Source organism: Centropristis striata, chromosome 13 (assembly GCF_030273125.1).
Source record: "Centropristis striata isolate RG_2023a ecotype Rhode Island chromosome 13, C.striata_1.0, whole genome shotgun sequence".
In the NCBI taxonomy this organism is placed as follows: domain Eukaryota; kingdom Metazoa; phylum Chordata; class Actinopteri; order Perciformes; family Serranidae; genus Centropristis; species Centropristis striata.
This window is the reverse complement of record NC_081529.1, coordinates 19,198,095-19,216,535: the sequence shown is the minus strand read 5'-3', so window position 1 is coordinate 19,216,535 and position 18,441 is coordinate 19,198,095. Positions and strand designations below refer to the sequence as shown.

At 36.4% G+C, this 18,441-nt stretch overlaps 1 protein-coding gene across 1 annotated transcript; it reads left to right on the top strand.

The window, feature by feature from the left end:
• Positions 1-3,245: 3,245 nt before the first annotated feature.
• si:ch211-165g14.1 (transcription factor 20) lies at positions 3,246-13,129 on the top strand. The gene is made up of 6 exons (XM_059348599.1): positions 3,246-3,663; positions 4,738-6,665; positions 8,014-8,107; positions 8,724-8,773; positions 9,358-9,426; positions 10,620-13,129. The coding sequence occupies exons 2-5, from the start codon at positions 4,740-4,742 to the stop codon at positions 9,397-9,399; spliced, it is 2,112 nt and encodes a 703-aa protein (XP_059204582.1). The 5' UTR covers positions 3,246-3,663; positions 4,738-4,739; the 3' UTR covers positions 9,400-9,426; positions 10,620-13,129.
• Positions 13,130-18,441: the final 5,312 nt, after the last annotated feature.

The following is an 18,441-nucleotide window of genomic DNA, read 5'->3' as shown; positions in this document are numbered from 1 at the left end:
AAGTTTTGCACCACCTTGGTGGGTGAAAGACACAGGGAGTCAATCTTGATGTTGATGTTGTGGGTTTAGCAGGTGTTAGAAAAATTGCATGAGGAAACCTTGAAAATTGATAATCTGTCACCAACAGAAAAAACCTCACCATTTTTCTGCGCAGTTCGTTGATGGGGAAATGAAGAGCTGGAGACGTCCAAGTTTCTCAGTTTAACAAAGTTTTATTACAATACGTCAAAAAATGTGCACTTTACAGAGATCTCCGGGTTCAAAATTAACTCATGTCCCTGAATACAAACAGACATGTTTCAGTTCGTGAAGTCTGAACCACGACTCCCTCCCTGGAACCCATTAAAATAACCTTACAATTGTTTACAAAACATGCTGGTCGATTTCCTCCAGGAAGTCCCGCCTTCCCCCTCCGCTGATTCGCCAGTCTTCTTTCATACCGTCACACATCAGGCCACCTGGGCAAAACAATCACTGCTACCCAGGACAAGGCCTTGTGGCCTGCTAACAAATTTGTTAGCACAAACATTTTTCCTTGTTATGACTTACAGAGATTCTCACACAGGATTTTCATTCGGCCTTCTGTGGTTTCCCCTCTCCAGACACACACTCACAAATGCACATACACACACAGCAAAAACTGTGCATCAATATATCTGGATGTCATTCTTTATGATTTATAGAATCTTAATCAGTTTAAGCAAATGGAATATATGTAATTAAAGTAATCATAGTTTTCTACATCAATATTAACACACAAACACAATCAATGTATCAAATCATATTGTCTGACTTAATATAAATGCATAGAGATATGTATTACAGTCAAGGTTTGACCTTTGATAGTGACCTGCGTCACTCACAGAGAACAGAGACAGAGAAGCAGAAATAAAGCATAAAATCATTTACCAATATAGAAAATAATCAATTATTTTAACACAGGGAGGACCAGCAGTTCAGTTTTTGAGAGGTTCAGCTGGAGGTGATGTGCCTTCATCCAAGTGGCTATGTCAGAGAGGCAGTCAGAGACCCGTGCAGAGACCGATGGGTCATCAGGAGGAAATGACAGATAGAGCTGAGTGTCATCTGCATAGCAGTGATAGGAAAAGCCATGTGAGCGGATAACCTCGCCCAGAGAGGTGGTGTAGATAGCGAATAGCAGGGGTCCCAGCACTGAGCCCTGGGGAACCCCTGTGGTGAGGCAAGACAAAGTAGACAACTGTCCATGCCAGGATACACTGAATGAGCGTCCTTTGAGGTAGGAATCAAACCAGGACAGAGCCAAGCCAGAGATGCCCATTTTAGAGAGAGTAGAGAGGAGGATGCGATGGTTAACTGTGTCAAATGCAGCTGACAAGTCAAGCAGAATGAGAACTGAGGACTTTGTTGTCTGTGACAGAAGCCTTAAAAGAAGCAAGAACAGCAGCAGAGCAGTTTCAGTTGAGTGACCGCTTTTGAAACCAGATTGATTTGGATCAAGAAGATTGTTCTGTAGGAGGAATTCTGAAAGTTGCTTAGAGACCACCCGTTCAATAGTTTTGGATCCGGAGACAACAACAGGAATGGAGTGGCACATATTGTAAGACTGGGAGGGAATAGGACTGGTTCCCTTTGCTCGGTGAACTTGCTTGTCTTGGCCTCGTCCGTCTTACCCGAGGACGGCTGCCGCTTTAGCAAACGCCCCTGTTATTATACTGTGATTGGAATTGAACGCGGCTGTTCCCGCATTAAGGCTGATTGTGACAAGCGTAGACCGCCCTCTGCCAGAGTTGTGAATGGTTGGAATTTCCAATTGAAGTGCAAAATTGCTCACACCTGGGGGTTGTTACCAACCTTAGATGGCCACTTAATTGCTCACTTGCCCTCACAGAGATGAATTCTCAGAATTCAGAAAGGAATTCAGATTTTAGGCTGATCACAGCAAATATTCAGAGAGATTCAGACCGCCCCAGCTGAAAAACTCTTACTGCCCCAGTAAGTATAGGTTTTTTAGTGAATTTCTGTATATTTTGCCAGGATATACTTTCACTTCTCTCAGTGCAACGCAACCAGAGGACTTTCGTCCGAATTGGATGGAGAAAACTTTGATATTTAAAGGGAGCAGCCCTGTCTTTGGATCCTGCCCTCTGCCAGAGCTGTGAATGGTTGGAATTTCCAATTGAAGTGCAAAATTGCTCACACCTGGGGGTTGTTACCAACCCTAGATGGCCACTTAATTGCTCACTTGCCCTCACAGAGATGAATTCTCAGAATTCAGAAAGGAATGCAGATTTTAGGCTGATCACAGCAAATATTCAGAGAGATTCAGACCGCCCCAGCAGAAAAACGCCCCAGCTGAAAAACTCTTACTGCCCCAGTCAGTATAGGTTTTTTAGTGAATTTCTGTATATTTTGCCAGGATATACTTTCACTTCTCTCAGTGCAGCGCAACCAGAGGACTTTCGTCTTCTGACACTACGCAATAAATGCATCAAAATCAATTTTGTTGCTAATCTTTCACATGTCCAAGACGAATAAAAAATAAATGCCCCAGCCAAAAATTATTTATTATATGGAAAATAACTCAATTTTTGTGTGTTTTTTCTTTGAACAGTGACATCATGGAATCAAACTGGCATTTAAAGGGTTAAAATCCTGAAAATAATGAATGTTTGGTGGTTTTGAGCAGGGCGGAAGTTGTTTAAGAGGTTTATGCAGAAAAAAATGAAAAAATATTAATCTGTAAAGGTTTTATAGGTTTTTATATATATTTCTTGGAGGTGGACATTTTCAGCCCGAAGGGTCTGAAAGGGTAGTAAATTTTAAATCTGACACTACACAACAACTACAAATGCATCAAAATCTATTTTCTTCTTAATCTTTGACATATCCAAGGCTGTGATAAACCCCAATGCCCCAGCCAAAAAATATTTATTATATGAAAAATAACTACATTTTTGTGTTTTTTTCATATAATACATCAGTGACATCATGCAATCAAACTGGCATTTAAACGGTTAAAATCCTCAAAATATTTGAATGTTTAATAGTTTTGAGCAGGGCAGAAGTTGTTTCAGAGGTTTATGCAGAAACAGGTAGAAATAAATTTTAATCTGTAAAGTTTTTATAGCAGGTGGACATTTTAAGCCCGAATGGCCTGAAAGGGTAGTAAATTTGAGTGGGCCCAGCGAGTTAAGTTTAATTCCCTCAAACACCAGTAAAGGCAGTGTTATTTTCCCCCTCAATATAAATAAAATACCCTTTCCATAAATTGGAGTTCTTGGGGCTTTTACTTTGAAATCCCGCTGTTCTCTTCCGGTGTCGTCCCTGTTGTTTCGCTGTGACTTTACTCTGAAGGAAGATGGTCTCCATGATGACAACTTTAAAATACCAACAGTAGCCGGAGGGTCTTTACTGCCTGACAGCGATTATTTAACTAAAAATGTTTAAATCTCGTTATCACGTCGAGTGTCGGCTCCGTTTGTGAATTAGCTCCGCGGCTAACGTTAGCCGAACAGCTAGCATGAAGTGGCAGCTTTTGTTTACATCCAGTCCCGGAGATGACGGGCCCGGAGAGGCGTGTTAGCTAACCCCGCTACCAGACCTGTTTCTGGGGAGAGAGTGCTCCTGAAGCCCGCTGTGTCAGGACCGGGAGCGTGCGTCAGACCTGCTGCCAGCCCGGGGGTAAGAGCAGCAGCGGGTTGATACTATAAAACAGATTATTTACACTTATTTTAAGTTAAATCCACAGAGCATCATCATAATTTACAGGCAGGTTACATTACCTTTACATTACTCCTGGACGGGCCTACCTGTTAACATGTTACACAGGTAAATGTCCTCACGTCAACAATAATATACTAATAAATAATATTATTATTAAATATCTGCAGATTAAGTTAAAGCTTTTACTGAGACAAATGTTAAATGCAATTTTAATTAGGGCCCGACCGATGAGGGATTTTAATTTTAGAAGGAAAAAAATTGACCGATAACCAATATAGCGGCCGATATAGTTGATTTGGAAATGTTTGAACTGGAATGTAAAGTAGCCCTTTGAACTGTGCACTGATTTTTGGTTTCTTCATTTACATTAAGATTTAACATATTTATACATGTTACATGCAGTGTATTACATTACATTACTAACGTCACTGTATCACCAGTCGGACATTCTGTCAAAATTTCTCATTGACTACTAACAAAAATTATTTGAGTCTAACTCCTTATCTTGGTGGCGATCTTTTTTCGAAATGCCAGGGAAATCCTGGAAAGTGTGTCATTGCGGATGTGTGCAGATAGTGCCAATAGTACCAAGTCAAACTGGTAAAATAGTTATTACACATTGTATTTTTTGATTGATTGTAACCGAACATTAAGCAACAAAATTTAAAATTAACCATAGAATCTTGCAAAGGCATTTTTTTAGACTTCAAGTACCCAAAAAACACAATAAACAAGCCTGTCCTCAGTTTTTTTATTTAGAAATAACACTTTGAAATGCTGTGAAATGCCCAACCATTGTATATCCTCAATTTTAAATAAAGTCTTTGCACAATGTGGATTATAAAAGAAAGATCAAAATACTCAAGATCAAGATACTTAAATAAAATCAAGATACTTAAATAAATCGATTTTAATATGCTGTCGATCCCCCCAACACCTGCAAACAGACTCTGATGTATAAAAGTTATTTTAAACTGGTATGTACCAGGTATGAATTCTACATTTTGATCATGTTGTGTGTGTTTGTTGCAGTGATGGAAGTGTCCCCTCAGGATCCATCTCTCATGGCTATGGACCTGTCGAAGGGCTACTCGGTGAACCCCCTGACCCGCGGACACACTGAAGCCATGGACCTGGCCAAGAAGCCAGAGTGGTACCACAGATGCCCGCTGAGCTGCAGCACGGAGATCAGCTCGCCGTACCGATCCAGAGCCTCGTCCTCCTACAACTCGCAGCTGCATACCGAGCCGGGCGCTCCGGTCCACTGCAGAGACATGGAGCAGGGGAACTACATGAATTCGACGCTTGCTCCGGGGTTGGATCTGTACCGTGACGGCGTTCACGGGAACCTGTGGCATTCAGGTTTCTATGGGCCAGACCAAACTGGTGGTCCAGTTCCTGAAAGCAGCGGCGGGGAGGAGAGCGACAGTGGCTCTGATGTTATTTTCCTCGTTTCCTCGGCTAAAGAGCCGCTCATGTGCAGCTCTTTCATCCAGGACAGCGTGAGACACATTGTGGAGCCTCTGTCCCCGGCTGTGTCCTCGCTGGACGAAGGGAGAGGTTGCTACCACCTACCTCAGCCTCTGAGCTCGCCGAGTCCTGACAGCTCGTACTCGGAGGACTCCTCGGACAGCTCAGTGGACATCCCGGTTCATCACACCAGGCCTGTCGTGCTCCTGTCGGACCTGAGTGCCGTTTACAGCAACCCAGCCGAGTCTCCGTTGGACATTTCAAGCGATGACAGCGACGTTATCGAAGTTTCCGTCACTAACGACAAGAAGAAAAGCAATGCCTTTTCTTGCAAGAAAAGCGTTTCTTGTAAAAAGAGTGTAGCGAGGGAAAGTCCTCCTCGTAGTGAGGATGAAAAAGCTCCATGCAGAGAAGTCCGACGCAGCACCAGGATCAGGAAACCTGTGTCTGAAATGCCGCAGTTTACCTGCAGCGCTTCTCGCCACAGTTTGAGGAGGCGAGCTAAAAACGATGCCGTAGGGATTTACAACGAAAGCTGCGACTCTGATGACATGATGGAGTACGCGGTCAGGCTGTCCAGGTCGGACGCAGACGAGTCGCAGCCGATCGAGTCACAAAGAGTGAGCAGCAACTCGGAGGAGTCTGATGCCGACGCTCAGGCAGACAGGAAGTCGGCGTCACCGCAGAGAGAGCTGTCGCCGTCGCCGCCTCCTCCATGCAAAGTGACGCAAACCATCAATCATAAACGAAAGAAGCCACTCAGCTGTAGTAAAACCAAAAGGTTACGAACTAAACAGAAACAGAACTGCACGATCGAGCCGGAGCAGGAAAGTGAGCGGAAAAAAACAAACAAAAAACCTGTTGCGAGGCGGAAGAAAAAAGCACGCCCGCAGACCGGACCGTGTGCTCTGTTTTGTCCCCGAGAGCCAGAAATCAAGCTTAAATATGCAAACCTAAAAGATGAGAAAAAGACCAAGAAGGTGGGGAGTTTTTGCCCTTTTGTGCACATGAAGAAGAGGATGTGCACTGTGGTGAACTATCAGGAGGACGAGGCGACTGTCCGGAGCAGCAGAGGACAGCAGCACGCCGGCTCGCTGTCCGGCTTCGTTCCCAAAACATCCTGTTTCCAGCTGGGCCGGTTCAGCTCGGAGAACAGGAGTCAGGAGACGCTGCTCTGCTGCCTGTGCGGCCAGACGGCGAACACCACGGGCCTCGGGGACCTTCACGGCCCGTATAACCCCGTCAACTCGCCTCTGGACTGCAAGACTGAGCAGAAAGAGGAGGAACGTTTAGCGGACAGCAGGCGCTCTTCAGGCGACGGTTCGGACTGCTCGGCTTTCAAGAACGACAACCACTGTCTCCCAAAGGTGCCTCTTCATCTGGACGAGTGCTGGATCCACGAGGACTGCGGCATCTGGTCCGCCGGCGTCTTCCTGGTCCGAGGGAAGCTGTACGGACTGGAGGAGGCGACCCGGCTCGCACAGGAAACAGTGAGTCACACATGACGTTGAAACAAATAATTAATTGTGATTATTTTGACTTATATTGCAGCAGCGTTATGATCGCTATGTATTTAATTGAAAATATATTTAAATTATTATGTTAGGATTTTTTTTTGTGATGCTTTTTACTAAGATTTTTTTTAAGTCTGAAGAATGTAATTTGCCCGGGACATCTCCACAGAACCAAAGTACTTACTTTAGAAAGATATTTTGACTCATATTTCCTCTTTAACAAATATTGCGACCTTTTGCGACTTGGCCTGTTCCGATAATCAGATTGTTGACTTGTTCTATGATATCTGGACACTTGTTTGACCCGATGTCTCCTGTTGTGTTTCCTGCAGGTTTGCTTACATTATTATGTCAACAACACTTTATTAAACATGGTGTTTGACAATCAGCAGGTTTTACTGACTATAATAAGACCTGGCAGCAGAGCATAAGCATATTTTCACAGTGAACAGAAATAAAACATCATTATGCTCTCTTCTTTTATTAATTGAAGATATTGTCATATTTTTTTTACATTCAAGTTTGAATATTTTTAAGAGTTAAAAGTTAATTGCTCTTTGAAATACTGTACTCTCATTATAATCCTGTTATATTATCATTATCAGAGACATAAATTGGTCTTAAAATTACAATAATAGTGCAATAACTTCTGGGACATTATAACGTCTAACAAAAATAGTTATCGTGATAGGCCTTATTGTGACTTTGATCAAATTTAGATGATTAAAATCTAATGTTTTGTCCGACCAAAGGACCAAAACTTAACCAAATGGTTAATGTATTATAATCTATGAGAAAGAAAAGCAGCAAATCTTCAGATTTCAGAAGCTGAAACCAGATATTTTTTAACTGCTTAACAAAATTGTTGCACTAATCTTTTCTGCTATAAATGGATGTATTTAAAAAATTGTTTTTCTTAAAGCGATAAATTCCCTCTTTTGTGTAACAGTCATCACACTGAAATTCCCTCTACATTTACTCTCTGGAATGCAAACTAAAAGCACTGTAACCATCGTGATTTGACAGATTTATTTGCTGTCAAATGCATTTTCAAATGCATTTTTACTGAAAGGGTGTGGAGGATCTTTTCCCAGCCAGTGTGAAAAAGAAGAATTATTTTAACATTTGATCATGTCAGCAATTTTTTTAAATAGACTCAAAAGAAAAATGTAAATTAATTTAAATGAATGAAAAATGACATATTCAATTTTTTGAGTTATATACAAACAAAAGTTTTGTCACATTTAATGTTGCATTAAATATGAATATTTTTATGTGATTCTGCATCACATTTAGTGATAAAAGTGATTTTTTTTCTTTTCAGATATGTTCAGTGTGCAAACAAACAGGTGCAATAATGGGATGTTTCCAGAAGGGCTGCTCCAGAAATTATCACTACAGATGTGCCATTCAGTCAGGTACCGTAAAGAGATCATCAGAGATCAGAACACTCATTATTTGTACTTGTTTGTTAATGTATTCAAAATGTATCCGTGTCACGTGTTTAACTGCTTAATCTCTGCCTGTGTGAACTGTGAAAATGATGAGAGCTTGAGTCACTTGTGCTTTTCTGGCTCGTGTGGGCAGACTGTCGCTTTCACTCAGGAGGAATAAAATAAATAGACATTATAGCTGTTTAGTGTCAGTCGAAAAAACACAATTTCTAAATCACGCCAAGCAACATTTTCTGCATTATATATTGTGTAAAAAAGTTTTCTGAACGGTACATATGAGACAGCATAAACACCTTTTAAGAAGTCTATAATAAATTCTGTATTCACAATCAATAAGATTGATCACAATAAGAAATTAAAATGTTTTAAAACAATGATATTTGATCCCATTACAGCATAAAATAATGTATGCTGTTTATATATATATATTTATATATATGTATGTGTGTGTGTGTGTGTGTGTGTGTGTGTGTGTAAAAGAAATAATTTAGTAAAAAATAATATTATTATATAGTTGTTATTTTTTAAAGCAATGGTTTAAAAAAAGCTTATTTTGTGTGTGTGTGTGTGTGTGTTCCAGGTTGTGTCTTAAACGAGGAGAACTTCTCTATAAGGTGTCCAGAGCACAAGGTGAGTTTTTACCTTTAAACCTGTGTGTTGGTTCATTAGTTTGATTTTATGAGGTGTGAGGAGCTGCACGGCCTCCGGGGGGCGCTGCTGTCATTCTGTCTCCAAATACTTCATCCTGCACAGTAAGTGAATGAGTTGGTATGTAAGTGTAAGACTGTGTGTGTGAATCATCGTGTTCCTATGGATATAAATAGAGCACAAAGTGATTAATATTTGTAAAATGAAATATGAGAAATTGAGAAAAAATCACTTCATTGTCTATGGACTCTATAGACAAAACTGCGTAAAAAGCAGAATTTTGAATTTTTTACTTTTATTTTTTTAGAAAATTGGTTCAGTCAATATAAATTAGCTGTGACCTGATAAACTCATAATAAACAGCTTGTCTTCTATAGATTTATGCTTAATTTGTGTCGTCTTACTTCACTAAACTTCATACACAAACAGCCAAAGTCAGTTTTTAATGCAAAACAAAGTCATTAAAACAGAGTCATGTGAATCCTGATCAGCACCACGGACAGCACTACACATAAAACAAGCAGCGCTGAGTTTATTTATTTGTTTTGTGTGCTTGTTTCCAACAGAACAAAGCGTTCACAAGTGTAATCCGACGACACAGGAGATGACGTGAAAGACGTCTGGGAGCACTGGAGGTACGTCGCATTCAAACAGGTGGAGCGGCTTTTCTGTAGAGCTGAAACAATCAAAAAAAAAATCTGTTTTAGTGATGATCTTTAAACTGTGGAAGCCAAAGTGTAGTCTCAGGTCTGAGCCTAACCGAACCTGCCTAAAATAGTTACTCCACTTTTCAGATCATTTTTATAGTCTCCTGTGTCTTAAAGTTCTGAGGTTAGCCAGTCTGTTAGCTGGCTACTAACACAAAGAGAAAAAAAACTGGTTTATTGTGCAGAAAAGGACAAAAACGTCCCCATTAAAACCTATTTAAACCACAATATTTGATCCCATTACAGCATTAAATCATGCGTTTTATTATATCAGGCGCTGCACAGTTTGATAACATGCAAAATCAATGTTTTGTGAAAAGTGAAGAAACTAACTTTAAGTAGAAACCTGTTCACCTATACTATATCTGTCGCCATATCTGTGAAATTCTGTCCTTGAAAATTGTTAATCTTTAGCAATAAATGTCTCATCACAGTACAGTTGAATTAATTAAGTTTTCAAAAAAACATGGTTAATTGTGCAGTAAAGGACAAAAACGTTTCCATTTAAACCACAATTTTTGATCCCATTACACTTACAGCAGTAAACAATGCATTTTATTATATCAGGCTTTTTCACCTAAAAAGTGTATTTCCATGAGATTGAACCACTATTTTTTTCTGGATTTCACTAAAGTTATTACTGCTGTATATGATGGAGCGCTGCATAGTTTGATAACATGCTAAATCAATGTTGTGGCTAATTATTGACATACTATTATTATATTTTATTTTATTATTGACTGTGAAAAAAATTAAATTACATATCCGCCTTGCATTTAGAATACAAAAGTTATTATATTTGTGACTTTTTTGTATAAAATTAAACTTGGTAAGAGTTAACATTTAGTTGTTGTTTTTTATAGCAATGGATTAAAAAGCTTATTTTAAATAAAAAATATAATAATAACTACTTCTGACATTTTATGAACCAAACAAACTATTGACTAAGGAAATAATCTACAAATGTATTGTCACTAAATATTGTTGTTCGTTGCACTTTTACATGATTGTTAATAGAAAACTTATAGATATAACTAAGAATATTTAATGATTTCCTCTGTCCAGACATACGTTTTTTCATCTTTAATGTCTTGTTAATGTCTTTTTTTTTTTTTCTCCAGAATGATCCACAGATCTCCTCAGGGTGCAACGTGATCTGTCTGATTTCACTTCGGCTGTTTTTTAACACTAATTAATGTGAGTGTGTGTGTTTGATCGAGCATCTGGTAAGATTTCACTCGACATCAAAAACCGATCAACCAGGGGCCACTTTAGGATTTTACCACAAGATGTTAAGTTGTTCTGTTTCTTTAACACAAGGTGTGTGTGTGTGTGTGTGTGTGTGTGTGTGTGTGTGTGTGTGTGTGTGTGTGTGTGTGTGTGTGTGTGTGTGTGTGTGTGTGTGTGTGTGTGTGTGTGTGTATGGATATTTATTCCTTTTCTTAAAGGGCCACAACACAAATCCAGTTTATTATTTTAACATACTTATGACATTAGAGTTTAAATTAGCTTTATTGATTTGTTGTATAGAATATGATATCTTTATATAAGTCACTTCTTTTCTTTCTTACAGTTTTTTTATTCCTTTTTGTATTCCCGTTATTTCAGTCATCACATAACAAAACATTATTTATTTAAATCAAGCCGCATGCACAGTTGATGTTTGCTATAAAGCACTTTATAGTATAATTTTTATTCTATCTGTTATTTATGTCCATTTGTAGACTTTCTCTTTTTACTAATATTGTTTTAATTTAATGTAAAGCTGCATTAAAGCAAGAAAATATGGAATTCCTGTTTAAATCTGAAGAAAACAGAACATCTTGTCCCCCTTCAACTGAGACCACAAACTGTACATTCACCGTATTTTAAGCACTTTTATTTCTGGTGTCGGGTTTGGATGCTTCTCTGCTCGCAGAAATCGGAACAAAATGTCACATATACAGCAGCGAGAGTTCAGTTCAGAGAAAGAAGCATTCAGTGTTTCGTGGCTGAGCTAGAAAATCCTATTTCTATTTTCTGATTCTATTTTGTTACAGGACTTCTGTGTAAAGTGTAAATTTAAAGGGTCAATTCAACCAAATCACAAAAAAATGACGATTCAGATTGATAAGGTTACTGGACAAACAATTAATTGACCAAAAAAATAATAATTGTTTTAGCTAGGAAAAATGGACTCACAAATAAAGAGACATCAGACATGAGGCCCATTTATTTAGACTATATTTGTTAACATATTTGGCAAATTAACCCCTTAAAAAATGCAGAATAACTGTTAGCAGTTCCTGTTCTTACAATGTACCTCTGGATGAATGGACAAGTTTTGCTGGATTCATTTGATACTGTAAAAATACGTTAAAACGTCTAAATATTTTAAACATATTTGGCACATTGGCTCAAAGAAAGGTTTGCAGAATTAGCTATCGCCTCCTGTTTTCATTGTCCCATGAAAACAGGATTGACACCCATGGATTTACATACAAATATAACTGAATTTCTTTGTTACTGAAGAAGACATGTCAGTTCTCTGGCAGGTTCTGTAATAACAAGTGTCCTTCTCTTTCTAAGCAGACTTTCTTGAAGCCTGTTTTTAAAGCCTTTTGTTTAAACAAAATTTGAAAATGATTTCCTTTTAAAGGATACTGAACTTGCTTGTGATACTGCAATGTACCCATTGGTATACAGACAACTATTAGTGAATTACTTTGATAGTGAGGAAAATTTAAAATGTGTAAATTCTCAAGCAAATTCTGCAGTTAAAAGGAGAGCCGTTTACTTGCGGCCCAATTTTTTTTTAGCCTACACTTTTTAACATAATTGGCAAATTATCTAAAAAAAAGTTATGCAGAATAAGAAAAAGCAGTTCCTGTTTTCAGTGATCTCATGGATTTACAGACAACTATCACTGCATTACTTTGATACTGAAAAAAACTTAAAAAACGTGCAGATTCTCAAGTAAGTTCTGCAGTTATATAGAGTGCTCTTCTATTCTAAGTGGTTTGCCTTGGACCCCATTTTTTAGCCTACTTTTTTTTTAACATGTTAGGCAAATTAGCTCAATGAAAGATTTGCAGAATTTGCAATTACGAGTCTTAGATTTCGGCATAGCTCTTTGATGTACAGACAACTATCACTGCATTACTGTCATATGAGGGCTGTTTCCACTACCGCCCAATACCCAGAATGAGGCGGGTCTCACTCGCCGAAACACCCCTAATTTGAATATGAGCCGTCCGGAGCTCTTGCCAACTTGGCAACAGTTATGAGGATCGTCCTTTTCCAAGTGGATTTAAAACGTAAAAATAAAAGAAAAAAATCTCCTTAACAAACAAATGTTTGTACGTAACCTGATAAAGTACCACAGGCAACAGTCGGAAAATATTTGAAAACATTTTGTGATTTCGTTGAATTGACCCTTTAATATGTTTGAGCTGCCGTAGAGCTGAAGTTGCCTCATTTGTATGAGCTTTTGTGTTTCGGTTCACATGATGTGATGGATGACAGTTAAAGGATTAAATGTTTAAGAACAGAGGCTTTTATGTAAATTTACAGTTTGCTTTCATGTCTGCACTTTTTATTATTTGAGGAATAAAACACATAATGTTATTTAATAAAAGTCAGTAAAACTGAACCCTTGGTCTTTCTCTCTCTGTTGAAATGGACAAATTAGACTTAGAAAAACAGATTTATGCAGCGTCTGTTTTGTAAATGTTGTTTGTGCAGAAAATTGGGATCCACAGTTGTTATTTCTGCTCCTACACAGGAACAAAATGTTCTTCCTGCAAGGAGTGAAGTTTGTCTGCGTTTTGGCAAGCAACCAAATAACCGAGGGGGGTTTATTGTCAAACTTTACATGCTTTGTTTCTTCTTCTTTTTTTTAAACAAGTGAAAATATCCGTCAGGTTTTTGTTATAACAAACAGAATTACTTGTCTGAAATAAATATTTATGCAGTTTATATTGTTTATTTTGTGATTTTTAAGAAGCAGTTCTGATTCTGAGTCTTTGGTGTTTGAGGAAAAAACAAAAAAATCTCATATTGGCTTAAAATATGGATGTTATGCATGTTTTCTTTTTCAGGAAAACCATAAATTTTACATTTAAGGTTTATAAGATGGATGATATACAGGTATAGAATCTACTGATAAAAAATGTATTTTGTTAAAATGATAGAAATGTTAAATATAATAGCTTGTTATAGAACAATACATTAATCTGTGAAATATGAGCTTGTTGCTGTAACTGACGGAAACTCTGAACTACAGAAGTGCTGTCAGGCCAGGAAATAAAAAAACAGTATAATTTTATAACGTGAAAAATTTATTGTCATAAGATGTTGCGTTTTAACATGGAACATTTCACATTACAACAAGGTATTTTCACATTACTAGGACATACAAAATAATTGTTATAACAATACTCTTTAGTAATACACTATAACAATATACTGTAGTATATTATAGTATATAACTTTTTAACATGAAATGTTGAAACGTTTTAACAATTTTTCTCGTTATTAGGAGATACAAAATGATTGTTATACCAATATAGTAATATACTATACTAATATTCTAAAGTAGTATACTTTAGTATTTTGTTATGGTATGGTATTAAAATGAAACATTTCATGTTTTAACAAGGTATTTTCACATTAAGACGTACAAAATGATTGTTATAACAGTAAAGTATTATAACAACCTTATATAGTAGTATACTACAGTATATTGTTATAGTATATGTGTTATAACATCTTAAAATGAAACATTTCATGTTATCGCAAGATATTTTCACATTAGGACATATAATGATTGTTATAACAACATACAGTAATTTATTTATATGCTATAACAATATACTGTAGTAATATACTATAACAATATACTATAATATATGATAACAATTTATTACAGTAATATACAATGGGATATTGTTAGAATGTTTTAACATGAAACTGTTCATTTTATAACAAGATACTTTCAGGTTATTACGACATACAAAATTATCGTTATAATATACTATAGTGATATATACCATAGTAATCTACTATAGTATAACATTATAGTATATAGCATATAGTAAGTAAAGTATATAGTTTTTGTTTTAACATGAAACTTGTTATGTGATCATAAGCTATTTTTATATTAGGTCATACAAAAGGATCATTATAACAATATACTGCAGTGTATAGTACTTATTGTTATAACATGACATTTTAACTTAGTATACTGTTATGCTTGCAGAGAACGGATAAACTGTTGAATATAGCTCATTTGTTTGATTATCTTCATATTTGGTCTGTGACATGGTGAGATTCTACTGTTAGTGAGCACAAAATATTAATTCCTCCAGCAGATATTTGTGCAGTAGCAGACAGAAATAAAAATCAATTTAGCTCCAGTTGGACTTGAAGCTGTTAGCAGCTGAACATGTGGGCAGTGAGCTGCTGCAGAACACTTAATATCAGAGTATTTACAGTCAGACTTTCGCTCTGCTCTCTTCTAGTTACAACCTCAGAAACAGTCCTCGTGACCTGCGTATTATAAATTCTATCACTGGAAACGTTTCACAGCTCGTCTGCGTCACTTCGTTATCACTGACCTGCAGCGGCGGGAGGAAGATGTTTCTCACCTTGATGCTCTCAGAATAAACTCGCTGCTCTCACCTGCTGAAATAACCAGAGCGTGTGAGCACGTGGACACTGTTACCATGGCACCTTTAGCTTAATGCAGGGCTTCAGCAGCTGTGTGTGTGTGTGTGTGTGTGTGTGTGTGGACACTCCAGTTTAAGATATGTTAGGTTGTTAAATTGAATATTTAAATTAGCTTTTGGAGAAACTGATTATCACCAACTGTCTCAGAGACAGTTCTGAATTTATCAGGGGGAAAAAATGTGTCAAAATGTTCAGAAGTCATGCATCCTGTGAAAAATGGGTCTAATATTTACTTTTGGAGCTCTTGGACAAAAGATGACAGTTGTTTTTATTTGTCTTTTTTCAGGTTTGTGCGATAACAAGCAGAATAACTTTTCTGAAAGAAATGCTACAAACCTGTATTAATTCAAACAATGCTCCACAATTTATGCAGTTTTTTGTGTTTATTTTGTGATTTTTTTTAGATGCAATTCTAATTAAAATAATTTGGTGATAGGGGAATAAGATAAGGTTAAATGTAAAAAAAAATCTGGTAACGCTTTATAATAAGGTCCTTGTAGTAACCATCAATTAACAAGTAATAAGGCATTGTTCTCCCTTTAGATCCGGTGCTATGCAAAAAGCATAGTTAACTTATAGTTAACTTATAATAGATGAGCAATAAAGTGTATTTTAATATCAATAAGCAAACAAAATAAGATTAATAAAGGCATGGCAAAGACATAATGGGTGGGTTATGGGTGTTTGTAATGCTATTATGAACAATTATAAGATACTCATGAGGCTTTTATTAATGTTCTTAAGCATTTGCAAACTGTTAACAAGTTGCTTATAAGTGCTTATAAATCTCTTATAGCCTGCTATACTTATATAGGCTTATAAACACACAATAATGTTAATAAGCACCTTGTAAGGACTTACAAGGGCCTTATTACTTGTTAATTAATGGTTATTACAAGGACCTTAATATAAAGCGTTACCAAAAATCTCATTGGTTTTGAATATTTATGTATTGCGTGTTTTCTTTTCTAGGATAATCAGGGCTATTTGAAAATGAAAATATAAGATGTGAATAATTACATTGAAAGGTTTATAAGGTGGATCACGTACAGGGATAAAATCTTCACATCACCCCAAAATTCAGTAATAAAATGCATTTTTATTAAAATTCATCAGAGCCTGTTATAGAACATTAATCCAATTATATAAAAAATAAATCAGTTTCATGTTATGACGTGAAAAATGTATTGTCATAACAAAGCTTTATCATGTTTTAACATGAAACGTTTCACAAATAATACAAAGTTTTGATACAAAATGATCATGTTATTATTCTATTCTATTCTATTCTATTCTATTCTATTCTATTGTTATAACATGAGACGTTTGCTGTTACAACATAATAACTTATTGTTATATCATACAGAATACTCAGAAGTCATGTGCCCAAAATTTACTTTGGTGACTCTGAGACCAAAGACTTGGTGATAATCTGGAGCCACGTTTCTGTAACATCATAAATAACGGCTGCAGATGAAGGTTCCCATTGTTTTTATTTCTCCCCTTTTATTGCCTTTCTCCCTTTTTCCCATTGTTCTCCTCCTCCTCACCATTTCCCTTATCTGTCTCTGTTCAGTGCTCAGCGTCTGTCTCTTTATCTCCAGCATCCCGCGCTCAGGCTGCAGGCTTATCTCTGTTCTGAGGACTGACAGGATCAGGATCTCTGCAGCTCAGATCTGCTGCTGTGGCAGGTGCTTCAGCACTAAACCATACTGCGCTGGAATGTAAATAAGTACATTTAAGCTTTTCAGTATAAGCATAAATATTTCATGTTGGTGTATTTTAATCAAAAGAGTTGCGTTTGTAGTCAAAGAGTAAGAGAAGACACTCAGTTGCATCATTGTCCCGAGGTTATAATGGTGATGTGGCCTTTGATATTTAGATTTTATACGAGGTGAAGATAGAAATCCTATTTTTCCTTCATGCATTTATTCTGGAGTGGTAATAGAAATATGTTTAAGATGGATTCACATTTCATAACTTCTTAAGGATACCAGAAATATGCATAAACCTTATGGTTGAGAAGATATTTGTTTTTTCTTAGGCATTTAGAGCAGTAAAATTCAACATACACATGAATGCAATAACAATGTAATATTAATCCAAAAACATCAGATATAATAGAAAAACACTGACGGGGAACATTTAACTAAACAATAAGTACTTTTTTTCTTTTCACACTTTAAGCACATTTTGCTAATAACAAAGTTTAACTTAAGTAAGGTTTGAATGCAGGATTTTTATTTTTAGTGGAGTTTTTTCACAGTTTGATAAAAGATCTGAATATTCTTCATCCACTGGATAAAACAGACACTCAAACCATGTAAATAATGTGCAGGTTTCAGCCATGAGGTGTGTTTGGTTGAATCAGCAGAACCGAGAAAACATGCAGTGTTTAGAGAACAATTCAGTTCATGCTGTTGATCAAATTCCGTATGATGTTTGTGAGCTCACAGAGATCATCATGATTTATGGCCTCGTGCTGAGTCAGCAGGGAAAATATCGTCCAAACAGCACAAAACCAGAGAGAGTTTACCACCATGTTGTTACCAGTGATGTTTCACTTCAGTTAAGGTAGTAAAACCAGGGAGAAAAAATACTCTTTTACAAGTAAAACTCAAGCAATCTGAATCTTACTTAAGTAAATAAAAGTATTAGTGTTAAAATATATAAGTAATACATCTTATTTGGTGATTATATTTTGTATTTTTAATCTGCAACATTAATTGTAACTAATAAAGATAATAAATGTAGTGGAGTAAAAAGTACATTATTTCCCTGGGATGTATTGGAGTAGAAGTTAAAGAAGTCCTAAATTATCTTTTTATGTCTCAAAGAACATGTATGTTTTTTGTTTTTTTCATCTTCACATTTTTCAATCGGCTGCTTAGATATGGAGGCAACATAAGGATAAAATAATATTACTTTTTTAATAATTTTTTTACAAGCAATTTATTTTCTATATTTCTCATTTTAAATACCAGCAAGCATTGAAATAATTTACCTGAAACATTTTAAATATAAATTTATGTAGTTTTAATATTTCAAATAAAAAAAATCACAAATTTAGAAAATGTTTGAAGTGTTTGCAGTTGCCCATCTTTTTTCAAAAAAGTATAATTATTTGTTATTATTTATTTATTTTAATCACATGACCATACCCTGATACACTTGAAATGTCAATATATGCTTTTCAAAATAAAATATTGCCAATTTTACAAATTCAGTGTTGCT